The sequence below is a fragment of the Pelecanus crispus genome, chromosome 1 (assembly GCF_030463565.1).
Source record: "Pelecanus crispus isolate bPelCri1 chromosome 1, bPelCri1.pri, whole genome shotgun sequence".
Classification (NCBI taxonomy): Eukaryota; Metazoa; Chordata; class Aves; order Pelecaniformes; family Pelecanidae; genus Pelecanus; species Pelecanus crispus.
In genome coordinates, this window is record NC_134643.1 from 180,865,623 (window position 1) to 180,892,659 (window position 27,037).

A 27,037-nucleotide genomic window follows, 5' to 3' on the forward strand; every position below is an offset into this window, starting at 1 on the left:
CACATCCTTTGACAGCCTAGAGCCTGAGAAACGCAGGAGGACCACAGCTCACGTTATGCCCACCATGTGGGGCATGCTCTGGCCTGCCAAGCCCCTCATCCGGGCTGAGCGGCTGCTGCACAGGGCCAAGCCCAGTCTGGTTCTCCTTCTCGTGGTAGCCAGAGTGGAGGGGACACAACTGATACGTGTCCGGGTCTCACCCCAAAGTGAAGTTGGCGCCTGTTCTAGTAGCTGTGGACTATTGTTAAGGTGCAGCCATAAGTCTCTCATTCAACTACAGGGCCAGCTAGGGAGGAAGGTAATTCAGTCTGAATGCTGAGAAGGAGAGGCATATGGTAAGGTGGGGGGGGACTTTGGACACAAGCTGGTCTATACCTTTTGGCCCTGGGTTGGTGTGTTTTCATAGAATCATAGAATCGTTTAGGTTGGAAAAGACCTTTAAGATCATCCAGTCCAACCATTAACCTAACATTACCAAGTCCACCACTAAACCAATTAAGGGTAGAGTAGCAACCCCACACCTCCTGACTTGGTGGCTGGATCATTTATAATGAAGTAAAAACTAGGAATCATTAAGATTGGAAAGGACCTCTAAGACCATCATTCCAATCATCAACCCAAAAGCCCCATGCCCACTAAACCATGTCCCAAAGTGCCACGTCTACCCGTTTTTTGAACTCTTCCAGGGATGGTGACTCCACCACCTCTCTGGGCAGCCTGTTCCAATGCTTGACTGCTCTTTCCATGAAGAAATTTTTCCTAATATCCAATCTAAACCTCCCCTGACGCAGCTTGAGCCCATTTCCTCTTGTCCTATCACTAGCTACTTGGGAGAAGAGACCAACACCCACCTCGCTATAACCTCCTTTCAGGTACGTGTAGAGAGCGAAGGTCTTTTGCGAGGCAGGCAGGAGACACAGCCAAAGAGCCTGAGCTCATAGTAGAGGGAACAAGGAAGAGTAAAGGTAGGCAATCACAAGGATGAAAATTCAACACTGGGATGCTGTTTGGGTTTGTACAGCAAAGAGCAAAGCGGCAGCTCGCTGCACGTCGCCGGCTCTGTGCTGGCCATGTCAGCCAGCTCTTGCCTGGCTTGCTGGGACACCGGCAGTGCCAGTAAGCTCGTGCTTTGGTGGCCAAAGGTAACACTGCATGTTTGCCACGGGGTGAGAGCATGTGAGCAGGCTGTTCATGGGCAGCAGCCAGCATGCAGCAACTTGTCACCACATGGCATGTTGTTGGTGTGTCACAGCACTGAACACAGTTCAAGTATTTAATAAACACACTGTGCTCCCCAGGCATCGCTGCTCTGCGTATTGCTCAGAAAACAGAGGATTGGTATAAAAAGACCCACTACGTTTGTTACTGCATATGCCAAGGGCCTTTCCTAGTCTGTATGTAGAATGGAGGTGAAACACCAAGGAGGTCATAGGCAGCATTCATAGAAAGGAAAAATAATCCTGCATTACCAGGGTTGTTATAATCCCTGTTGCATGCAGCATAGACCACGTTCAGCAGAACTTGATGGCCATCTACTGGCGAAGCCCCAGTCTTTGTTTTACTTTGCAGACTTTTTTGCATCAGAGGCAAGCACTTGGCTATTGTGCGAGTTGCAGAGATGCATGTTTTCACTTCTAGCTGGAAATAACAGAGCTGAAGTTTTGTAAACCACCCTAAATGCTCACATTGATTTTGTTCGTTTCACCCTATGAGCAGTACTGACTACAGGTGTTGCAGCTGCTTATGGAGGCAACCAGCAGTGTCCCAGGATTTCTGTTAGTGTAATAGTTTCTCTGCTAATATAGGAATTACACTGGTTTTAGAAATAACAAACTGCAAATAAATAAATGCCAAGCTGACAGGTCAGAACCCAATTTTCTTCTTTTTAAATTTATCTTTCAGACTTGATGCATCAGCAGTAATTTGATACATCCTGCAGTTTGCCTGGGATGTTACCATGTGGTATCAGTCCTATTGCTAAACCCCACCTAGAGCCTTAAAGGCTGCCTGAGATCTTGGCCGATAACAGGAGAACTCACAGCTCCTTGGCTGGGCACCCCGGCAGCTCTCAGCTGCTGACGTGTTTCCAGGTCTTCACTCTGGGCAGTCTGTGAGGGACACTTACGGTCAAGAGAGGCTGCTAAAATATGGTGTTTTTTTTTAAAATTTTTGGCTTTTTGATTTATTTGACATGATTTTAAAACACATTGTAAACAAAAAGAAAAAACTCAGTAAAAAAATAAATACCTTGTGAGTTCCTTGTTCGGTCCATTCTCAAAGTCTTTGTCCACCTTGGTGCCATCAAACAGTAGTTTCTGGAGCCCTGTGCTGGCCAGAGCCACCTGACAGAAGCGCTATGGCCTTTAAAAGGCACAAAATATGGTTTTGAGGACTTTTTTATGTCTCTGTGTGGTTGGTGAGGGCGTTTTGCAGAAATTGCTTGAGAAAGAGGAGGGTGTCCTTTACTGCTTCATGGCCAAGGGAAAGAACATCATCAAAACTGTGATAGGGACTAACCTCAGGAAGCTCAAAAAAGCACCTTATGCTCTTTTTAGGGCTTCCTGTGGTATCTCCATTTAAACAAATCACACAGCTTTTGTAAGGCTAAAACAAGGCTGGTGGTATCAGGGAGGATCTGGCTCCTTTTCTGTGGGGTCCCCCCGCACCACGGGGGCTAGAGTGGCAGAGGAAGATCGCCTTGGAGGTGTGCTCTCACTTGCCACGTGAGTCCCTTCTGCTGGCTAGTTTGTCATTTCGCCTGCACTGCTGCTGTGAAGGGAAGGCATGAGGTTACATTTGCTGGTTCCAGCTGACGGTAACCTTTCTCCTCGGCGTGCTGAGCAAGCGATGGCTGTGAAGCTCGCGGCGGACGGTGGCAATGCACAAGCACTTTCTGTGGCTTATTCGATTCTTTTCCCTGGCATGGAATAGGTAGGATGCTTCGTCTTTTAGAAGGAGGGAGCAATCCAGTTAAGAAGCAGAAGCATTGATCGTGTGCCACCTTTGTGGCACCACTTTATGCCACCATCTCCTGTGTAAATACCCAGGAAAGCCCAGAGCAGCTCCCAGCAGTGAGGTCACTTTCTCGTACGTGACAAATAGCTTTTTACGAGGTGCTGGCTCTGCTCAAGGTTCGTTTTGTCTCGGGGCTGAAAATTGCAGCAGCACTGTAAGCTTGATCCTCCTCCCATTTAAACGAGCTGTACTATTCAGGATCTGAACGTCCTGTTACAAAATAGGCTTTTAAGATGGCTCGTAAATCACATGCAGCAAAAATTATGCACAAATATTTATTTTTAAAGATAAAGATTTTCTGGTCTTGAGCACTGGATTTTGTACCTTCAGTATTGAGCTTTAAGCTTTGATTTACATGTTTGTTTTTTATTTTAGCTGGTGGGATGTTTGAAAAAAAAACTGGAGCAGCGAGACCATTCTTAATGAATCATCTAACCCAAGACTTTTATTTGCCCTGAGATGCAGATGCTTAAATGCAATTCCTAAGCCTTTTCTGTGACAGCTAAATGTATCTGTATTCCTGTCACATAGTTAAAGTGCTGATGTGTCTTTCTCTCTTGGGGACTACTTTTTGCTAGTTAATGTTGATATTACAGCCCTCTGTCCATTTCTTCCTCCATTTCAGAAATTCCCTGCATGCCTGTTTACACACATCGTATTATAGGCAAAAATAATTAATCTGGACAATCTCTTTTCCTGAAGGTGAAATATGAATATATATCAAGTGTTAAGAGAAAAAGAGGGCTGTCAGAAAGAGAGTACTCCATTTTTTTTAAATAGTGCTTTAAATTAGGGTTGTGTTGTAAAAATATTTAAACAAAAAGAAAACTGTGTAATTTGAACTACCATGAATTCAAGGCTGAAAGATTTGTAATGCAGTGAATTGGAACATCAGTGAAATCACATGCTAATGGTGTGAGATGCTTTATGCAGAGTTTTAACCGAATATAAATAGTCCTCAGCAAATTCTGGAAATCTTTAGAAGTGAAGTTTATGGCAGAACAGCTATAGCTGTAACAGCACTGGCTATTGTAACAGAAGGTTGAAGATTGGTGTTGACACAGGAGCTTCTCAGCAGATGCATCAACATCAGTGCTTCTTTCAGATGCCTTTCTTAGTATCTTAGCTTCCCCAAAGATTCGTGCTTACTTCTTTTCGTGATCAGATTAAGTTTCTTTTCCTCCGATTCATTTTCATTGGACAGTCACAATCTCTTTCCAGAGAACTGGGAACTTGCATCTTAGGAGTTTAAAAGAGCTGGCTGACGAATCTCTAGATCATTTACATTCAGTGTCAATAAACCCAGGAATGTGGGGGAAGCCCCAGAAACTTGATGAAGGCCAGTGTTGTTCCAGTACTTAAAGGAGCTAAACAGGCTAGTAGGTGAACGTGACTGCTGTGCAGTATAACCGTAATGGGGTTGATAAGGCGATCAATTAATAATGATTTGTAGCTGGGTAATATGATTAATGGAAGTCGATGAGGGTTTGGATCTTGGCATACCAGCTTGATAATAGTTTATGACACAAGTTTATCTAAGCAAGGCAAGTGCATTGTTGTAGCAGGCTTTCTTCAAGTATTAGACTCGGTACATACTGTATTGATAAAATAAAGCAACGTGACTTCAACATTACTTCTTTATTTGCTTAAAATTGGGATAACTGGTAGGCCTTAGGATGTTGCTGTAAATGGAGTATCTTTACTGAGCATAAGAATTTCTGTGGGGATTGTTTGCTGGTCCTGTGCTAATAAACTTTTTTATTTATCAGTGGTCTGAAAGGAAATAAAATTCATTGACTTGCAGGTGATAGATTGAGAATTGTTAAATAAGTAAACAGAAAAATCGCTGCTGCAGGGTGATACAGATCTCTTAGCAATCTGTATGCAAGCAAGTAACAGGTGTTTGGCCAAGCCAAGTGCGAGGATCCATAGTCCAGATCTGGGTACTGGAAACACTTTTTCATAAAAGGTTTCATGATATTTATCTATTTAAACTTGTCAAAGAGAAATTGTGGAGGCTATATATAAAGTTGTTTAGAAAGTAGGGTTCAGTGAGCTTGGATCTGAACACGTGTAAAATAGAAATAAAGCTCAGATGAAGTCAGGCTACTTCGTTATTGGAGCAGTATTTCAAGGATTGTGGTGTTTTCTCTGGCAATAAGCACTTCTAAATCAAGACCTGAATTATTTCATACTGCAAAATATGCTCCAGTTCAAGCACAAATTGTTTCAAATACATGCTGTGGACTACATCTAATTAATTGTTAAGGTCACTTCTGGCACAGTGATATACTACAGCTGATCTTTTGGAGCCCAGGATATACACCATGCTCTTGCTTCATTTTTTGCTTCTGTTCTGTTTTTCAGTTCCATTTCACCATTCAGTATTGAGAGCACAAGGCGTCAGAGAAGGTCCGAGTCTCCAGATTCCAGGAAGCGGCGCATCCATCGGTGTGACTTTGAGGGATGCAACAAAGTATACACAAAAAGTTCCCACCTGAAGGCTCACCGGAGGACGCACACAGGTAAGACTTTTGTGGCACTGTGTGCCACAGTTAAGCAAGTTCCTTTCTGTCTAATTTAGGACATACTGAACTCATCATCCTACACTAAGAGCTGAAGGCCTGTACCTAAACAACGGAGATGTCTGCAGGTGCATCAGCATTGGCATTCTGGTGCAGATCGAACGTGCTTTTGAATTGAACTTCCCTGTCATCCCCGCTTTGCAGCACAAGAGCAGTCTCAGGACAAACTGAACTCCTTTCAGATGAAACTAAACAGCAAAGTGGCCTCCAGGGACACACCTAATGTGCTTCAACGAACATCAGTGGTCATTGCTTTGGACCAACCAGAGCTAGTCCAAAGAAAACCCTCAAGAAAAGCATATAGTGTGGACATGGATCTTCAGCACCATTTTTTTCACTCTACAGACCTGCTCCTATTGAGCTACTACTTGCTTTTACAGATGTAGCCTTTGAATGATAGGTGCCACTAAATGCCTTCAGTTCAATTCACATGTAAACTGCAGAGCACAGTATTTCTTTCTGGAGGCTTTCAGCGGCACCTACCACACATTGCAGAGGGAAGTCAGTCACTTTATAAGAATAGGTTGCAGTAGGTCCATACAACAGAGATGCAAGAGAGGTGACTAGATGATCTGGGACCCGTTCAGTGATGATAATACTTAACACTTAACACCTGGTGTCCTTATTAACTTTATGGGCTGTTACTAGTCTACATGACAGGCGTGTAAGGGTAGCTGAAGCAGTGATGTGTAATTGTAATTTTATTGTGGATAAACTCAGGAGCAGCAATTTGAAGTCATCAAGAACAATTTAAAAGGGGATCACTTGGATGGCTAGAAAGGCAGTGGACAGAACGCTCTGAGTTTCCATGCTGTTCCTTACTCTGCTGCTGATTTGCTTAAATTAAATTTATTGATCTCTCTGCTCTTTCTGTACTTCAGCGCTCTTGTAACTCCTTGGAGAAAAGATTGTGTTTATCCAGCATGTAGCACAATGTTGTTGTTTGCTGAGAATCTGCTGGCGCTTTCTGTGGTGTGATGTACTCTAAAGAGTATGAGATATTATTTTAAATAATTAAGTGATGGCTTCTACATTTCAAATGAGGCCACGTCTCCATCACTCTTTCCAATATGTCTTTTGGTTGGTAAGACTTTTGTTGAGAGGAATACTGAACAAGGCTCCATCCTAATATCCCCTACTAAACCAATTTCAGTAAGGTAAGAGTCCCTTCCTTAAACAGCAGAAATGTTCTGGTGATCTGGAAATTTCATTAAGTTTCCCTCTAGGCTGATTATTCTAGTTTTGTCATATCTTCCCATTAATGCTTGTGATTCTTCTCTCTCTTAAGTTATCATGTCTTGTCTTAATTCTTTTTTCCTCTTCCCTGTTCTTCCTGTCTTCAATGTGGTCTTTCGTCCCTATCCTTCCAATATATTTTATATACCCTTACCCTTTCACCTTGTTCTCTGTCATTCTTGTTGTTCTATTACTTTTTATCCCAATCTAACCCTACTCTGTCGCTTTCCTTCTCCCTGCCCTGATTTCTAAGTTGTTTCCCTATTCCTGCCTGTATCACCCTTCTAGCATTTTATGGCTGTAGCAGATTAGAAGGCAGAGAACGCAGCAGAGGTGCGAAACCAGGAGACTTCTTGGTTTGAACCAAAAATACCACTTACGTGCTTATACCACAGGGAGGTCACTCTTTTCTAGCCTGCAAGACTGGCGACCAGCGCAGGAGTGTAAGCAAACACCGTGTAAGGAGCTGAGTTACAACACTAGATGTGAACAACTTCAGAAATGTCACGCCCAAGTTAGCACAGAAATACAGAAGGCTCTTCTCTGCTGTGACATTTTAAATCACTGAGAATCGTATTTGTCATGAGTCTGTAATTCATTAGTGATATCGTGGCAGACCAGCACTTGTGGGTAATGCACCCAAATCAGCATTAGACAGTCTGCACCACTGAACCTCAGGCTGTGCACTTAGAGTGCTCAAAAGTAGGCACCGAAGGCTTGAAATGGTGTTGGTAATTAACACCTTTTGCAGCTGTAACTCTCCAGCAGCAGGAAGGGAGTTTCTGTACCTGCTGTAATCGTAGGATCCATCTCCTCAGCCTTGGTTCCCTGGCAGCTGGGTGTCTAGGCTATGCTATCTGTCTGGGATCTCTGGGTAGTCAGAAAAGAGGGATTGGCACCTCTGGGGCACATTATTCCCTCTGGGTAGACCCAGGGATTGGCTTGCAAAGATGCTTCTCTTTCACTGCTAAATACAGAGGAAGCCCAGATACCTACCTGTTAGCTGGCTGAAATGAATCCCCACCCCAAAAGGCAGCTGCCTGAAATATTTTGCAGTCATGTTGGATGTTGGTTTGTTCCTTCAGGGAGAAAAGAAAAATAACATCAAATCAAAAACTTTCATTAAATGGTCAGCTGTTAACTACTTCTTACATTGCAGCAGGCATGAAGACATGACAATATAAAGCAAAGTGTAGTCTAGAGAGAAGGTGAGGACTGAATTTAGCCAATGGATCCAGTGAGAAAATATGTATTGTGCTGTTAAAATTAAATGTGTTTTACAGAACACTTCTCAGGTGTTGGTAAGAGGTTGATATGTTCAGACTTACACGTAGCACTGGCTATGAGCATACTCTATGTATTAATCTCATCTTACATTTTTTATCTTGGCCTTTACTTTTGCTTCAGGCAAAAGAAGTTAATTATTCACATATGACCCACAGTAATTAGTGCAGTTTTGGATAAGTATAAATGAAGTATGACAGCTATGCACGCAAAGGTGAGCAAGTTTCAGTAGGAAACTTTCTGAGAAAAGATGACAGAAACTCAGCATTGCATAATCTGGACTTCTTTTAGGCAGGCTGATCTTGCTGACAATTGTTTACCTAAGCAGGATGTGTTTGAGAACTATTTATTTTCTTTTTCATTTACTATATATGCGTAGCCACTAAAACATTCGCAGTCGTTTGGATACAGGAGGAAAAACAATGCAGTATTTTGAACAACTTTGGTGGCTGTAAAGTGTACTTCTTTTAGACTTAATTAAAAATGGAAACAAAATATTATCGACGGTAACAGTTGCATTTCATTCTCTTAGAGTGACCCCTAGGTTTTTTTAAGTATGCTATCGTCTAGCTCCCCAATACTTCTCCCCAGTGTCCTCAAAACTTGGTGTACTGGTGTGGGCATGGAGTCCACTGGGGGGCGAGCTTGAATTACACATCGTCTCTCCAACCAGAAAAACTGCAAGCGAAACCTGTAATAGAGCATTTCATAAATCACAAGCACTGGTATTAAGTTTCTCTTTCTAGTATCAGCTTCTTGTTTTTGTTTTGCCAAATCGTCAAATAAAGCTATCAGTAGGTATCGGGTGTGATGGAGAGCCTTCGGGGCTCGCAGGCAATCTCGCAGCTCAGGTTTATCAACCCTTTCCACAAGGAGAAACTGTGAGGAGTTGGCTCACTGGAGTTGTGTTAAGTTAGTTGCTGCTTCAGTGAACTTAAAGAAAATTACTAACGTGTGACTCTACAAATGAGTAATCTTCAAAAATGGAAAAACCAGCAGCCCTGGGTTGTATTCCCAGTCTGCTTATGTCTGCGTTGCGCTCAGCGTAGGTGCTGGTGTCAGCCCCGGGAGCGAGAAGAGCTGTAACTCCTGTTCCCCGTGAGGTCTGCACCCATGCAGCCCCGGTGGGACTCACCTTCTTCAGCTTGCTGCTTTTACTTTGAAGATGGAAACAGCGTTATTTTATTATATGTAATGGCTATTTCAGGCCTTTTAGGCAGTACTGAAGTTGCCATTGACACTCCCAGTAGGACAGCTGAGCATTGCAGACTAAGCAATACTGATTGCTTCCACTGTGTTTCCCCCCACCCCAATCAAAATTTCATTCTAAAAATATTTAAATTTATCTTAGTGAATTGTTGTTTCCTTTTCTACTAGCCCTGGTTTGTGAAAGAACTACAGACTCTGTTCAGTCTGAAGAGAGATGATGAAAATCTGATAGGTTTTATGTAAATCAAAGAGGCAAATCATGCCTTCTGTTGAGAGGCTGATAGGGGTTATAAAAACTAGACTTTAATAACTGCTCTGTGAAGTTGGTGAAACTGGAAATGATGGGTCTGTGAAAACTGTAAGCATTAAATAATTTCATTATTTTGGCAAAAAGCAGGCAGATATTTTGATGCCATAAAATTGAGGATGCACGTCTTGACCTCCTCTCTAGTTGGCTGGATGTTTCTGAAATGGCAGTGAAAGGGTGCAAAGTAGTCAAAATTGTTTGCAATTTCCCCGCAGAATTTCACTTGACTTGTCATTATTTTCCAATCATCTGTAACTATAATGAAACTAAGTTCGTGAGCTAGATACAGTGAAGGTGGCAGGACAAAGCCATGCAGCAGGCCATTTATCAGGTCAAAAGCAATGCAGTAAAGTCTCAGGTGAAATAATACATTTCATGTATATGTTATTATAGCTTCAGTAAGCTTACTAGTTGTGGATAAAGGGAGTGACTGGAAAGATGAGAGGGCAGGGGCATCTGTTTCAGGGAGAGTGAAGAGGGAAAACAAGGACAAACATCCAGGACGCTTTGGGCTAGTTGCTGTAACAGTGCAAAGGAGGCATTAGAAAGCGAAAACAATTTTTGGATAGATGACAGTGATCATATGAAAACCACACAAACCCTTTTTTATTCGTAGCAATTTCAGTTGCCTTGTTAATGCATTAAATAATGAAAAGAGTGATTATCAAAAGATGGCAGGTTCTGGCTGCCAACTGAGGCACTGCAGGGCAGTGGCTGCTGGCTGTGGGCGATGTCCCGGGGCACGCATGTGGTGGTTCACCCTGTCACAGATGAACTGTCCCACTGGTCAACCATGTGGCTAAAAGCTACTTTCACTTTTCATCCACAGGCTACTCAGTCTGCAAATCCTGGTATGCAATATTCTGTTCAAACCTGAATCACGGGCCTACTGGTACCAAAGCTAACCTTTGCATATCATGATCCAGTTTTCACAGACATCATCTGTCTCCTCTTAAATAGGGAGAGCATGTAAATTTGAGGCATATTATGTAAATTGAAGAGGCAAATTATGCTGTCTGTTGGGGGGCCTGGTAAAGAACACAGAGACTTGAAACATGTATAATGGCTAGTACATATGGAGGAGATTTAAAGCTTCTCTTTCTTCTAAGGAAGCAGAGTACACTGGGTGGTGTGAATGTGTCCCAAAGTGGTGCCTGGCATGGGGACTGTGACCTGAGAAATCTAACCAACTACATAGTCATTTAAAGGGAAATTTGATTTGTCTTGGACTTCACATCTAAAGTTGCTCACAGCTAAATCCAGTTGTAGCTCATTGTTGCCACACTCTTACCACTCAAACCCAAGGAGTTTAAAATATTGCATAAATCATCCTGAAGGGGTGAATAAAGAAAGAAGATGCCTGCTTTAAGGTTATGTGAGACATAATTTTACAACGTCTGGTACAGAAGGGATTGGTCCCTGTCTCTCACATCCGTAGCATTTTCTTTTAATGTAGGAGTAATCAGCATTCTGTATTTCTGTGCAAACTTATTTCAGTCATTAGTTACTAATTCCTGGAGGAACGTGGCAGAGTGGATTTCTGGAGTCAACGGCAGCAAAAGCCTGGGACTTTCCAGTGGGTGTGAAGTGGGAATGGATTTAGTCTGTGAGCGTAGGGCATTGTATAGGCACGGCCATGGCTTTGCTTCTGCCTCCGAGGGGTGGAGGAAGGCAAGGGCTGTAACCAGAACACCTTCTGTGGGGCTCAGATATTGGGCTGCAACTGCTGCTTTTCATCCGTGAGCCCCAACCAGCACCTGGTCCAAATCACTCTTCTCAGTGCCGCTGCTGCAGAAGATGGGGCTGCTTCCTTAGGCACTTACAGAGGCGGGCTGAATATAGCCCCCAGGCCAGATGAATTTTTTAGTGTTTGGTGCTTTGTCCTTGATCAACGCCTATATCATTCCTGAGAGATGAGAGCAAATACCTTTGCCACAGACGTAGTGAAGCCTATTTGTCAGTGTCAAGGGGTCTTCAGCAGCGTTACGTGGAGACAGTAAACATCTCAGAAATGCAGTTTTGTACCTGAGAAAATGACAGCATTTCCTCCCCAAGATGTTCCTTTATAGCTGGGTTGAGACACCACCCTAGAAGAGAGAGGGCTAGTGAGTACATGGGTGTTTTATTTAGTCTGTGCTTTTTCAAACATTGCATTCCTCTCACTCACTGTTGCTCCATATATTATTTTAATATGAAAGGGCCCCTGTCATTAGTCTTTGTTCACATTTTCCTTTGAGGAATTTCAGAGCAGACTTAAAAAAGTCAGAGGCACCAAAAAAGTTATTTTTGCTCTGTAGGTTTTAAAACTCCATTCATTACCTGTTATTTTCTTAAGTTCTGTTTAGTGCCTTTTGCTAGCTATAAGTTCCAGAGAGCTATTTACAGGTTTGTAATCCCTTCTTTAGGCAAATATTGGGAGGAAGCAACATTTTTTAAATAAGCCTTCTGGATTTGACTTGAACGGTGTAGACTTTTGGCCTGCTTTAAAATTAACACCTCTTTGTCACCTACCCTCCAGACTTGCTCTTCAAATGCCCAGCTTTTCTTTCTCATGTCCTGCGTGCTCCCTAGGCCCTTATCCCAGAGCTCTCCCCTCACGTAAATCTGTCGGGTGAAAAAAGCTGCAACATCAGGTTCACATGCTGTTCCAGAAACTGGGAATTTAAATAAACAAAGCCAATTTAAAAATTAATTTGCTTTAAGTAAAACAGGAGGTTCTATTTGTACTGGGTAATGCTTTTATTTTTTAAGAAATACTTTCTTGTAGTGTTTAAAATTTACTGCCAGTTTCAATAAACAGTAGAGCTTTCCAATGTGGAAACCAGTATATTTCATGGAATTCTTCACTTCTAGTTTCTCTGCTCTTTCTTCATGCAGTTTCTGTTTAGAAGATAAACAGGTTATTAAATAAACGGGGCTGCTGAAGCCTCAGCCTATTCCCATTGATGTGACTGGGTTCATATTTCAGGACAGAAATGTGTTTTAAAGCAGATGTCTGCTGGTGCAGTATGTACCAAGGTATAAAGGCAGACTCACAAATGCCACCACAGCCTAGTAAGGTGATGCTCAGAAATGGGAACCTCTGGATGTAGTGAGATAGTTGTCTGAGTCCAGCTACTTACGGGCAGGTGTCCATACCACAAGGAGCTTGTACATCCAGTTCTCTTCCAATAGCTGCTCTGTGGAAAGTTAAATGATTTCATTTCTGGCGCATTTTGCGAGCTCTGAATTCACCTTGCACACGGGGAGTCATTCCTCTGCATTGTAGGTCTGATGCTGTGCCGATATGGAAGGGTGCCCACATGGTTATTCCAAGGCACTTTGATGGGAAAGCAAGTCTAATTGCGTCTGTGATTGCTTTCGGTCTCTAGGTTATGAAAAATATTTGCAGCAGTGCCCCTTGACTTTGTAAATATGGGGTGCATATGTGTTTTGTCTGTGTGTGGCACGAGGGAATAATGATGATTTCATTATGCAGAATAAAATTTTCTCTAAGTAAACCGTTTAGTACTTCTTATTCTACCTCCAAAGAACTGCAGTTCATCTAAGGTCTCAGACATGGTTGTGGTCTACCATGTGTAGCCCTGCAGTGGCATGAAGGCGAGAAAGACCTCCCTACTCCCTTTCCCTCCAAAATGCTTTCCCAGATGTTGCACCCAGATCTGGAGGAGTAATACACAGTATAGGGTTTCCAAGGACATTAACTCTTGCAGCCCGCTCAGTCCCTGACAGAGGGAACAGGATGGCAGCTTGCTACTGAAATGCCTGTTACTGGCGATGCCCTATGTCTTCCGGGAAGTGTCTGGAGTTGCTGGTGCCTGCCCTGTCCTTTTCAGGGCAGCCTTTGATCGGAGCATGCTCAAAACTGCACGTAAGCTTCACAAAAGCCTTTCTTTTAATGTTTTATTCAGGTTTTCGTGGTTTTTTGCTTTCTTTTTTCCATGGCTAAAAGCAAACAAGAGGTAGAGCCTGAAAGCTAGTATTTTCAATATTCACTTTTTGCAAATAAGTAGGTAGAAAACTGGGGAAATTTTACCAGAACTTCTTGTTTTGTGGGAAAGGAAAGAAATTAGATGACACCTGTGTAGGATGAGGGGTTGTTTTCTGCACTTCAGTGTTTTCTCCACATAGGATATGAAATGTAGAGGGACCTAGGTCAGATTAACTCTAATGATCTTTCCCCTTGTCATGTGTATTTTTGTCAGTTAATATTTTTCTTTAGTATCATGTATATTTATTCTGCTTTTTATGGTGCTAAATATCGGTATCTCTTCATTTGGAAACTTCAACTCCATTCACAACTCATTTACTTAAATGAGAGGAGGGTTTTTTAATGCTCTGTTTCTGCAGACAGCTCAGCACACCAGGGTCCCCAGCCTCTGCTTGAGCCTGACTTCTAGCACAGTGCAAACAACAAATAATCGGTTGTGCAAAAGTGAGTGAGACAAGGCTCATCCCTTGCAGCTTTTTTGTTGTTTTTTATTTGTTTGTTTATTTCTTTGGGGGTTGGTTTGTTGTTTTGTTTTTTACAGGTAGTGGAAGGTTTAACTTTTATACTGAGAAACATCAGTATTGCTCTTGATGAACATGGTGGAGCAATCCCTGGAGCATCCAGGAGTGACAGTAGCAGAATTGGAGGCAGATGGAAAGGGAAGTGTCACTTGTTTGGCGTCTCCCTTGCGGTTATGGAACACGATGAAGGAAAGGTGTTTTATTTGGGGAGGCCAGACTAAAACCTGCAGCACTCCACTTAAAGAGAGTTAGTGTGCAGATCTGCTGGCACCATGCAGCTGGCTGATGATGGAAGTACGGATCTGTTGCATCACCTTTCCCAAATACCTTTGTGAGTGAATGCTGCCATGAAAGGAAAAATCTCAGCCTTCCCCACAGCACTGGAAATTTGATAGTCCCATATATTTGCTGTGGCTGGAGGGAAAGAGAAAACTTCCTGCCGTCTTCCACTACATATAAATGTATATAAAAAATACACGTTAGGTGTATATATATGCACTTAACATATACTTAAATATTTATATATGTACAGTATCATGCAGCAAAAAATTATCAGGAAGGGTAATAAAAAGTTATTTGTTATCTATTGTTGGGATTTGGTCTGGCTTCTGGATTCAGGTGCACAGGAAGAGGCTTTTTACATTTCCAAATTTTTAATTTTTTCTCTTTTTACAGGGATTAAAATTTATCATTTTACATCAGCAGTGCCCTTGGCAATGTACATAACTAATCCTTGCCCCAGAACATTAATTCATGTGTATCTCACATAGTAGTAGGTATGTCCCCTCATGGCGCAAAGTCTCTGTGCAGAAGCCCAAAAAGAGAAAATGTGGAAGACAAGTTTCTTGGATTCCCCCTCTTCATTTCTCTCCTGTGCATGCGGTGACAGAACAAGGCTGAGACCAATGTAATGGATTTGCCTTCTTGAATTGCAGAGAATTGAATTTTGTGAGCCTGATCACAAAGGTTTTTTGCTGGGATTTGTATTAAAATAGCAGCAAACTGAGGCAGCCGTATACCTAGAGGGGCATGTGGGACAATAGCAGGAGAAGGAAAGAGATAAAGTTGCTGAACTAGTACTGGTCTTGCAGAGGGAGTGAGAAGAAGGGCCAGAATGGCAAACAAGACCCAAGCTCAGTGCAGTGAAATGAAAAGATAGTTGTGTTTTGCGATGTGGGAAAAAGACTTGCACCTGAATTATAAGTGGCGTTTATAAGTAATCAGTTCAAGAGCTGCCAAAAGTATGCTGAAGTTCTGCCGCTTGTTTCAGAGTGGAGGTTGGCACTGTATTTTTGAATTGAAGAAATTGTTTTGTTCCCAGTTTTCACATGAAGAAACCATGTCCCTGTGCTTTGCCTAAGTCAGACTGAGAACAAGGAGTAAAAAACCTGAATTTCAAGATGTGTCACAGGCAGCACAGTATGTTCCTGTTCTGCTCGTAGAAATTGTTTTCCCAGACTTGCTCAACTGATGATACGGAACTTTAATCTCTTCCCAGAAAGATATTTTATTTGCATATTTTGACAATCCTGAAACACAAAAGTCAAATTCACAATGTTCACCAAAGAGAAACAGAGAATCAGTAACTTGGAAACAGAGATCCCAAATTACCTTTAGAAAGACATCTAAACAATTGACTTGGATTTTTGCATCAAAATGATTGAAAAGATTTCAAACTTTTAAAGGGACAAAACTCAGATCTGAGCAGTTTCATTACAGAAAGTAAGGTGTTCCTAATACGTGAGTCATAGCATTGCTGTTCACTTTCTCTGCAGTTTTGGGAAGGTTGCTGATGCTCGCTGTGGTGGTTTTCCTACCTGCAGAATGGACACGATATTTGTTACACAGTACTATTACGAAGCCAGACTTTTATGAATAATTACATTTTAAAAAAAGCTTTATAAGGCACTTTGAAGTTGGAAAGTGCTTTATAAGTGCTTTGATGATTTTTCATTAAAAAATTATACTAATAAAAATATCACACAAAACATAAGAGTTGTCATTTTTCCCTTTCCCCTGTGTCTAAAAGCTAAGCTACCCTCTTCCTCTGGGAGTGCCTGAGGCTGCTTGTTATCAGATAGTGTTTTTGCTGTAAAAAGATTCTTTTCTGTCCAAAATTGCTTATTTTTAGTAGACGTGCAAAATCTAATTAGCCGTCGTTTGTGGTTTTCAATTTATGATTTCCCCTTCCAGAGTCCTATCAGTACAGATGCAGTGTGACTGTCCCATATGTTTCAGAGCGATTCTGGTGTTTACATGGGAGCTGAAACCAGCTGACATATATGACATATGTATACTGACACCTTACATATATTGCATAATATCCTGTAGCAGAAACCAAACCAGGAATCACCAGGAGATGTCCTCAACCCTGCAAAGCTGCAGATCTGTTGAGTTTGACTAGAAAACTTAACATCATCAAACATAGGCAGAGACATGAGCGCTGGATTATTTGTTTTCTTTTGACTTGTTATGGGCTAAATCCTTAGGACCTCACTCTGTTTTTATGTGGGGAATACTCCTCCAAGAGTAATGGCAGTAGAAACTGAGTGTATAAAGATGTGGCTGTAGATAGCTCGGCTGGGCAGGTGCCACCTATTAAACCATGCAAGTTTGACTCAAAACCATTGTATTTCATGAATGGAGTGAGGGACAGCATCTCCCCTTTGCTCCCAGCCTCCTAGTTGGGAAACCAGACACCAAGTTTCGTTTCCAAGTGCTTTTCTATCTTTGTCCTTCTCAAAAGTGGAATTTCAGCTTGTGACTCTCTCACAGCATGATCAAAGCTTAAATACGGAAAAATCTGACTAGGTGGCTAAGCCCGTATCCTTGAACAGTCCCTTATGTGTATCTTCTAGTTGACTCTTATTTGGAATAAAAATGTTGCAGGAAGGGACTACAGAGAAGTGATGTAATAACTCAGAGTCATGGTGAGAATTCCATGTGCAGAAAAATTGGATAGATGGGAATGACTGAAGAGGACGCAAACAAGAAGGGACATGACACTCATCTGTAGTATCAGAGAGAGAGGTGGGGTTTTGCCAGAGAAAGAAATTGGTTTAGAATTTGATCACTGGGATATTTTCTGTGCTGGTAGTAGACAGTGTTACCTCATTGTTACTTAATGACATGGTTGCCAAGAGCCTGTTAAACTGTTGAATAAATGAAGCTTAAATAATACACAAATGAGAGGAACAGCAAGTGTGCAGGGAGTACATAGGGCATCTGCAATTGCAGTAAATAAAGTTCCTTGCCTAGGGAACGTAAGCCCAGCTCTGTTTCCTGGAGCTCCAGAGTAGTTTCCCTGCTGGCAGAATAACCCTTAACTGTTTACATAGCATTTTGCAGTGCCTGTCTTTGAAGCATCTGGCATCAAATACCATGATACCAGTTAGCTGATGGGCAGAGGATAACTGCTGAGGAACGTACCGCATGGGAAATTCTGCCTGGGGTAGAACAAACCCTGGTCCCTTCATCTATTACATGGCATGGTCTCCTGTGGGTACCCACATAGGGTATTTTTTAAGGAATATGTGAATGTCATTGGGTTATAAAGTAAAAGTTTGGGAGAGATTTATTTCCGTGGGTGAATGATCTTCTGGATGTTAGATTAGATGAATAAGGATATGGGAAGACAGATGTTGGGCTGTGGAGAGGGTGGAAAGTTTTGGAAGGATTGGCTGAACAGTGGTCATTATTCAGCATTATTAATTCATTATTTGCTTGAGTTTAGGGAGATTTAATGAGTAACCATTGTAACTATGTGCTTAAGTGCTTAAGTGAGAGGAGTCATGGTAGGGTAGGAAAAATAATATGGTAAAAGTAATTAAACTAATTTGGATTGTGGCATCTGGACTACAAAAGTCAAGGGTTTGGAGGGCTCTTAGAAATAGTTGTTTTGTTAACAGAAGATTAAAAAAATTACTAGTTCCATTTAGGGCATTGAGTCATACCTTTAAAACTTCATAATTAACTTCCCCAAACAATAGAAAATACTCATTTTTTACAGGGAACTGCCTAGAAGGACTTTTTCATGCTCCAGGGACCCTCTTGATCTGTGTAAATGCCTGTCATGGCATACTGTTCACTATCCATGTATTACAAGACAGAGCTGCGGAATAGCATCAGAATACAATTTCTCTGTGTTTTGGGATCTTTTTGTCAGGTTTTGGGACAAAACAGTAGAGCTCTCAAAGACAGGTGCAAAAGTAGAGGGTCAACTCCCATGAAAATGTTCGCAGCTTCAGGCATTTATTTTTAAATGGGTAGCTTCTATACATCTAAAACCTACAGATTCAGAAGATTGGACTGACTAAGAGGGTTTTATCTTTTTCCAGTTTTCTTTTGCTCTTCGTGTTAATTGCCGCAGAGTTCTTAGTCTCTTTCTGCATCTCTCTTACTACCATTTTCCAAAAGCTGTCCACGGTTCTGTCTTCTCCTTCATTCCCATGTGTCCACTACCCTGGGCAAGACTTACACCGCCTGCTTTTGCTCCTTAGAGCTGAATGAGAATTTGACTGTCTGGGTGCATGACAGTAACTCTGTGGGCCACATTCTGGCAGCTGCTGAGCCATCAAGCGAGCCAAAACGTGCCCACACTTTGAACCCGAGAGTTTCTTAGACACTTAAGCTCAAGTGCTCGCAGAGAGGCAGAAGTGAATGAGTCAAAATGGTTGAGTATTTGACTTCAACTCCACTGCAATCCAGTTGTGAAATGGCAATATATATATATGCATAAGCACTGGGACTAGTTTCTTCTAATTAACAATCTAGTTTTGTCCACCTCCTCTCTCTCCACTTTCTGGGTTGCCCTGCTGAGGTCCTGCTTCTCTCTGTTGATTGTACTAATAATTTCAGCTGTGAGTGCCCAAGCTCATCAGCGAAAGCTGGTGTGTGGTATCTGACACCAGCTTCCCATTGTCTAGCAATTCCGCTCCTGCTGGTCCTTTGTCCGCCCTTTGAACTCCTGGCTCTTCCAGTTTTTACTGTGAACTCAGTGGTCACTTTTCATGTCTGGGAAGTTACCAAACAGTATAGTATTGCCTAGGAAGAAGAACATTCTTTTTCTACCACCTGTTCATCCACAGATAATGTGGGTGTTTAACAGAAGAGTAATGTTATTATTCTTCCCCTAAAAATTAGGTTTGTGTAAAATGTTGTTGATTAATCTTAATGAAAAATAGTATCTTCCACAGTTTTATGTGGCTTTTTTAAGGTGCATGTGGGTAAATGTCTTTAGAGTAATGCTGCTTTGCCTGTTTTTTTTCCTTCTTATGCTATACACATTGAAAATAATGAAAGGTCTTCTTAGGTTGAGCTTGTAAGAGCGATTTTCCTTCAGTGGTGTAAATAGCTTGAGAGGAATGTGGTTAGTCCTGTCTCTTTCACATAGCTCTATAGGGGCTGGGTAAACAGGACTCATTGAGGATGGAAGCTGGAAGCAACACTGGGAACTCCAGCCAAGTGACCCCTGCTCACGTCCTTCCATCAGCTGACTTTCATTTCTTACCCGAAGTGATAGTGTTTTAATGGACAAACAAACTATTTCTGGTATTTCTCTTTCACCAACCATCCCTCCCTGCATCGAATTGTCCATTTGTCTTCTGCCAAGGGAAAGAAGAGCTGGGATTTGTGTACCAAAGAGGCCATTGCAGGGGAAGGATCTCAGGGCAGGGAGAGACTTAGAATTTCAGATGCTTTTAAATAAGGATCCAAAGCTTAGGAAGCTTGTTTTGCTCTGGAAGTCTTTGCGGTCAAAGAAACCAACTGGGGCAGTATCCAGAGTCTAAACAAAATGAGAGTTTTAAAGTATGTTGAAGATGAACAGGACAAGCGCTCCACTTGGAAACTGTTGATGCGGTGACGAGACCGCCAGGATAGACCTGCCAAGTCAAATGGGGAGACTGCTATATTTGTCCGGTGCTCTGCACCAACTGTTTGTGGCAGGGATATGTATGTAAGACAGTTCAGTGGTGAATCTGAACACGTTTTGTAGCACTTTGTCATTGGCAAGAGCGTGCAACCTGCCATCTGTCGTGTAGCTTGCGCCCCGCCAGTTCGCAGCAGCTGCCGAATTCCAGGTGCCCAACGCTGCGGCTGGCCAGGGGCAATGAACTCTGTTCGGTGCTTTGTGCTTGGCTGAGGACTGTAAAATTATCTAGGCTAAGTTGCTGCTGGTGCAGCTATGGGCTGTGGTCACCTCAGAGCCTGGATTGCTGGGTTCTCCTCACAGCAACTGTTTCCCACCCCCGTCTGACATCAAAACTGCAGCACAGCCCAGATGGTGCACAGAAGGTACCAACCCAAGGAGCTCAAATGTTGCTGACAACCCTGCTGACATGCCTGTACAGCATCCGATTTCCTTACAGAGGCACCCATGACCATTTCAGCTGGACTCTTCAGGGCTGTTTGAACTTTGTGATGATATTCTTACTCGGGAATTTTCTTTTGAAACCAAAGGCTCTCAGCAAAGCATTTATTGTCTTTTGAAGAGACACATGGAGGGAGGTGCTGCCTACGACAAAGCAAGTGTTGCGTCACTGGTTCATGTAATTGAAATAGTTTCTTGCAAGCTGCTCGTGATTCCTAACAGATAATAAATAACTGAGGAATGATTGTGCCTGGCGAAATCAGTTGTTGCAGAGATGCTCTTTTGTTGTCCTGGTTGTGATTAGCTGGATTCAGAAGGGGAGGTAAAAAATCATTTTTGACACACCAAAGAAAGATACATACGGACCTCACACAGTTTCCCTGCCTCAGTTTTGGTGCATGCTCGACTGTGGGATCAAAGGTAACTGCCAAGAGCATTTAACATGTAGACATCGAGGGCTGGTGATAGAAATCACAAGTATAGCCTACAAACATGGCAAAAATGGGATTTTATAACAGTTTACGTTATGAAAGCACAAAATCCAGATTTGCTGGATCTCCTTCTCTGACTTGATACGACACAGAACGTGGGGCATGAATCATGCTTACCTTTAAATAAAAAGCAGAGAGTAGGATTTTCCAAAAATCTACACTTAGCCCAAGTCTGATCTCATTGAAGTAAATAGGTATTTATTAACAGCGTTGTGCAAGTCCCGTGGCTGAGGTACATTTAAAAATTGTACACCGTTCCTGGTAACATCTTACATGCAAAATTAATTTTACTGAAAGTAAGTACAATAATAAAGAGGATGTTTTGCAGATTAATTTTTATGTTGAATTGGGAAATCATAGTTCATTTTTACCAGCTTGCTAGGAAATGTCCTGCAGTGTTGTTTACACAAATAAGTAGAAACCTTCATAAACTTCATAATCAAAAGTCTGTGGCAGCCTGATAAATTGCTGAAATATTGGGTAATCTGGCCATTTTGGGAGAAAGTGTAGCCTGACGAGATGAGGGTAGCAAACTTGTATGGTAATCATGAGAATAATTACACAGCCCTTTGTCCTGACGTTAATCCCAGCATCACCCCTGCAAGGTAGGTTCTCTATTGTTGCCTTAATCCTGTTGATTTTCTTAGTCATGTGAATGCCACAGGAATGATAAATCTCAAGGCCCTTTCCTTATATTCAGCAGATTCGCTACCTCGTAATTGTATAATTTGGCCTAAAGCAACCCCTAGGCAGTGGGTGTTCATGGGAAGCGTGCAGAGAGGGTTGCGGGGATTAAGAGCAACAAGGGGAAAGTCACCACCTGTTTTTCCCCCCCTTCCCTCTTTCTTTTGTCTCTCCCAGGAGAAAAACCCTACAAATGTACCTGGGAAGGCTGCACCTGGAAGTTTGCTCGCTCCGACGAACTGACGAGGCATTACCGCAAGCACACGGGAGTGAAGCCATTCAAGTGTGCAGACTGTGACCGCAGCTTTTCCCGCTCAGATCACTTGGCGCTCCACCGCCGCAGGCACATGCTGGTTTGAGAAACGCTACCTGTTCCAGCCGAGTTTAAGAGCTGGGTCTCTTAACTACCCGGAGTGAATTCAGCAGGGCTGAATCTCCCTCTACAGTGTTAACAGGCAGGGCTTTCCCTGATGTCCGTAAGAAAAAATAATAACAGAAATTACAAAAACAAAAAAAGCAGGAAAAGAAGTGCCACTCTTCTCCTTGCCATCTGAAGTAAACCCTGTCTGCCCCTCAGCATGGCTACCCCCTGAAAGGGTCATCACAATCACCTGGGAAATAGCAGCCAAAATGCTACAGGAATGGGCATTATTTTTCATGCTGCGTCCTTTGACGAAAAATGTTTATAGCTTGTATGTTTTCTCAGCTGTCGGACATTTTGTTCCTGAAAAATCACTGCTGATTGGAGAATTAGATACGACAAACCGATGATGATGATGATGATGATGAGAGCAAGACCTCTAGACCTTTATTATCCCATCTTTTCCCCTTGTTTTGAATACCATCTGGCCGGTGTCAGCATTATGCCCAAGCTGTGCTACAGACAAGCTGCGTATGAGTAGGCAAGAAGATTTTGCTGGAGAGGTCCCGCTGTCGGAGCTGAAGGGTCGCTTGAGCAGACTTTTGCAATAATGATGGTGGCTTTTTAATGTTGTACCACAATTTGTCATTATGCCCTAGAGGACACCAGCCATTTAACCTTTTTCTTTTATGTTTTTTTTTTTTCCTTTCTTTTCTTTTGTTGTTGTTGAAGTCTGTAAAATAAACAAGGGGCAGCAGCATCTCTGCTGAAAGTACAATATTAAGTATCTGTATTTTACCATGGACTTATTTAGAACAGTTTTCTGATTTGTATAGAAAGAGCCCATCTGAAAACTACTACCCCATTCTCAAAGTGCAGTTTTCTTTCATGCAGGTATCCTCTTCTCCCCAATCAGTGTTTGAACACAAGGAAATAGTCAGATCTTATACTCGCTGGTACACAGGTTTGTGGTGTAGCCATTCATGAAATGGAATTGAATGTACCAACAAACAAAACAGAGAAGAAATGGCTGCATCTCTTGCAGAGAAAAAGCAATAATGAGTAAAATGGCTCTCGAGACAATAATTTACTCCACACCAACAGAAGGGGGGGGGGTATGCAGAAATAGCACATAAGATCATTTAAGTTAATCTTTCTGATGGTTTCACTGACCTGCTAGGTACCACAATTAAATACTTTCATTTCCTTCGACATAATAATTGTGTGTGGAAAGCAAGATAGATAAAGGAAAGAGCTGATTGTTGAGGAGTCAGTGGATGAACCGTAAGTAGGAAGGCCAAATGGTTCTGCATGGTGCTCTGCAAGACATTAGGTTTCTTCCTGGGAGTTAGGGAATAACAAGATTTTGCCAGCTGTCTAGTATGATATATAAGTGGCCCTTTATATGGGTACCAGTGGCTGCCCCCGCTGGGATTTTCAATCCAAGCCTTTTCAGATTAAATAAAAGGAAATTCTTGATCATCCCCATACAGCCCTATAATTGTGAACCAATTTGTATTAATTGAATTATGTAGGAAAGAGAGAAACTCATAGCCATCAGTTGTTCATGCAAACTGAATAGTGTTTTTCTGTTTTCTTTCCTTACAAAGATCTGCCTATTCAGCTACATTTGACAAAGAGGAGGCTGGCAAGATTTTTTAAGTGTTGAGATTTTTGTAGCTTAGAGATAAAAGATGTATACATAAAGGTCTTCTGCAATGCATTTAATTATGAATATTTCGTCCCAGGAATTGCACGGATTAAACTTGTGGTGCCACTTGTTCATTTTTAAAGGTTTTACCAGTCTGAATTAATTTCTGATTCCTGAAGTAACCGTAGTGATGTTGGGGGGGATTCTGAAATTGAGGTAATCTTAAAGAAAAAACAGCACGGAGTGCCCATAGAAATACTGAAAGCAATTACAGTTAACTGAAGATTAATATGACTGGGATAATACTTTATAACAGCGTTCACAGGCCCCAGAGTTTGATTGTCTTTAAATATGTTCTTAATATTCCCCAGTACTGGATAGTTATCAGCTCTCTGAAAGAATAACTTCAATACTGTTGAAGCTCAGGCTCTCCTCTGCCGAGTGGTCAGCAGAGAAACCCAAGACAAATTATTCGCAGCTATTGTGGGAAAAATGCCTCTGTCAATTCCCATTGACCGTGTTAGTAATCAACTTCCACAAAATTCAGGAACGTTTTAGTATCCGGCTCCAAATCAGGAATGAAGCAGAGGCGCTAAGTGTCCATGCAAAGCATGGAAAGGCTGCGACAGATCAGGGCTTCTGGACAGGCCATGAGGTATTTTGGGGCAGCAGAACTGGGTCTTTACCAGCAGCATTTTTGCTATTGGTTTAAAAAACTGGTGGTCAGTGTTGTGTGTGAGATGGTTCATGGATTATGTCTGAGGTCCATGGATTATGTCTGAGGTCTGTCTTTTATGTAGTTCAAAGTCGTCCCCTTAAATGGATCTGTCATTCTTAGCGTTTAGGGAAAGAAGTCGGGTCAGGTGGAAGTCAGTTGATAAAACTTTTCCTGCCCAAGAACATTTTACTGACTAATTACTTGAATAGCAGTAATTCAGTTGAAGAACCGATGGCATACAGAATTCCTTTCAGAATCTGTGATTTTTTTCCTCCCATAGAAAATGAAGTTTATTTCACCAGAAGCTCCTAAGGCCATTCTGTTAGCATACAAGAGGAGGAGTGAGAAAGATCATCTCTGATGTTATTCACAAAGGCAGGGTGTAACTGGGAGGGACCAGTGTCCTCTTTGGGCTTCCTCTGTAGTCAGTGAAGAGAGAAAAACGCCTCCAAGAGAAATGGAGAGGCCTTAAATTTCAGCATTCAGCTCTGAACTGCCCCGAGGAGGAACATATGTATTACAGGCCCTGGGGAGGCTCATCTCCCAAGGCCGAGGTTGGTCTGCGTGAATCCCTTGTCTTTCAGCTGGTTGCCCATTACTTTATGCATAGGAAACACTGCAACAGAAAGAGGGTCTGGTTTTGTTCAAGGAACCCCAAAGTGATACAGGGATAAAGCAGCACTCATGCCAAGGGACAGGGGCACAGAGTGTGTCAATGGTAACAGAATGAAGCCAAAAGGTAAAGGAGTGTATGCTAAATTCTGTTATTTCGCGGGCAGGCAGTATATCCTCAACCTCCCCAGCACACGTGTAAGGGCTTTTCGTGCTGCTGTTACCTCTAGACAACTTACACAACCAGCAGCAGTCCACCACTGGGTTCCAAGTACCCAGTGTGGTTCTTGGCAAGTTTCTCATTTGTACCAGCGCCCGCAGGCGTTGGCCCCAAACACCCTGTGAGGTTGTTTTCTGGTTTGCTTTCCCCTTCAGAACTATTCTAAGAGAAGTTACTCTGTGGGAGGAGGGTGTTTGGATGTGGAGCTGCTGTCCCCCAGATTTCTCAGGGTGTCTTTCCATCAGTGGCTGTGGTTCAGGCCCGTCAAATTTCTGTGCTTGTGCAAAGACCAAGGGCGATTGCTCCAGGGTAGTTTCCTCAAAAATCCTGGTATCCCACCGCAGGTCTGTGACATTTCCTAACCGTGGTGAAGGCTCACATTGTATGTAGCATGCAGAAATACCAGATCTCGTCTTGACGCAACACAGCAGGTCCATGAGCAGTTGGGAGAGACAAATATACAGCATCCCATTCTTTTGGAAAGACAGAAATTTATGCTTTTAAATGTGAGTAAAGAATGGGTAATATCCACCATGCCCATTACAGCTTACAAAGGAAACTATGCCACATAGTGTCAGATTTCAGATGTTTCCAAAAGGATCCAATGGATTTGTCAGGAAATCTCAGTAGCCAGCATTATAGGAAAATGTAACAAACAAGCAGCTTTGATACAGAACTTTTTAAATTTTAAATTGTCATTATTTTTTGAGCACCTGTTTTATTCAGCACTGTAAAATTGGCTCATTGCAACAGCGGTTTATACTTGGGGATGAAGATGCAGTATTCCTTATTCTCTATCATGCTTACACAATTAATTAAATAGATTTAGACTGACTTGTATATATGATTATTTGCTGGAGTAATGTATAACAAAATTAACAGTGTTAAAAATGACATCAGTGATGTTGATGTTTGGGGTAAACTCACATCTCCCCTCTAATAATGGGAATAACAGTGATCATAAGTCTCATTTTCCATTAGCCACATTGAAAATGTATTCTAGTTGCCATTTATAAATTTATCTTCTGATAATAAATGCTGTTTAATGGAAAAATTCTCTTTCTCCTTTATTGAAGGTGGGTACCTCAAAATCAGAGTAAGTTTCACCATTAACATCCCGCTTATTTTTTAGTTTGAACTTTGGTTTGGAAAGGTCAGTGTGTGAAACTGCATCTTCTACAGCAGACAAAGTCTAAAGATCGTTCAGTAAATCTGCCCTGCTCCAGCATGCTCATCCATAGACCCGTGCATATAAACCCCAGCACTTCCACATGCTTCCACCCATGTGCAGGTAATAAACAAGTTTGTTTAAAAAAAAAATCAGAAAAGGAAGAATTGGAAATAAACACTGTAAAAGAAAATATTACCTTCTTAAGAAACCAGCTCATGTTATTTGTATTATGCCTTTGCCTGTGATGTATAACTGGAGAAGTGCACAAAGAAATTTAAAGATTGTTATATTTTCACGGTTCCGCTGTAGCGTAACAGTTGCCGTGTAATGTATGCTTATGAAGTCAAGCCCATTGGTACCTTAAAAATGCTTAAATTCTGATCAATTTCCACAGTAAATCAGGTTTTAGTACAAAAATGTAACTATAAGGATACTGCATCTTTAGAAATCAAAATACATTGAAAGTATTTTACTATACTTGTAACAGTTTAAATATTCTGTAATATATGTGATAGTGGAAAAGTATTTTCAAACTCACAATTTTACATGGGGTGTAAATAGGTTAAATGAAGTACATTTTTAAAAAATCTTTAGTTTTCATCAGGAAAAAT

The 27,037-nt window shown here is 41.9% G+C and overlaps 1 protein-coding gene across 2 annotated transcripts in view; it reads left to right on the plus strand.

Moving 5' to 3' along the window:
* KLF12 (KLF transcription factor 12) overlaps positions 1–22,052 on the plus strand; it is a 142,704-nt gene extending 120,652 nt beyond the window's left edge. For both annotated transcript variants that reach the window (XM_075722236.1, XM_075722228.1), the window contains 2 exons: positions 5,383–5,540; positions 21,871–22,052. In XM_075722236.1, the coding sequence (XP_075578351.1) occupies positions 5,383–5,540; positions 21,871–22,052 (340 nt within the window). The remainder of the gene's footprint in view (positions 1–5,382; positions 5,541–21,870) is intronic.
* The last annotated feature ends 4,985 nt before the right edge of the window (positions 22,053–27,037 follow it).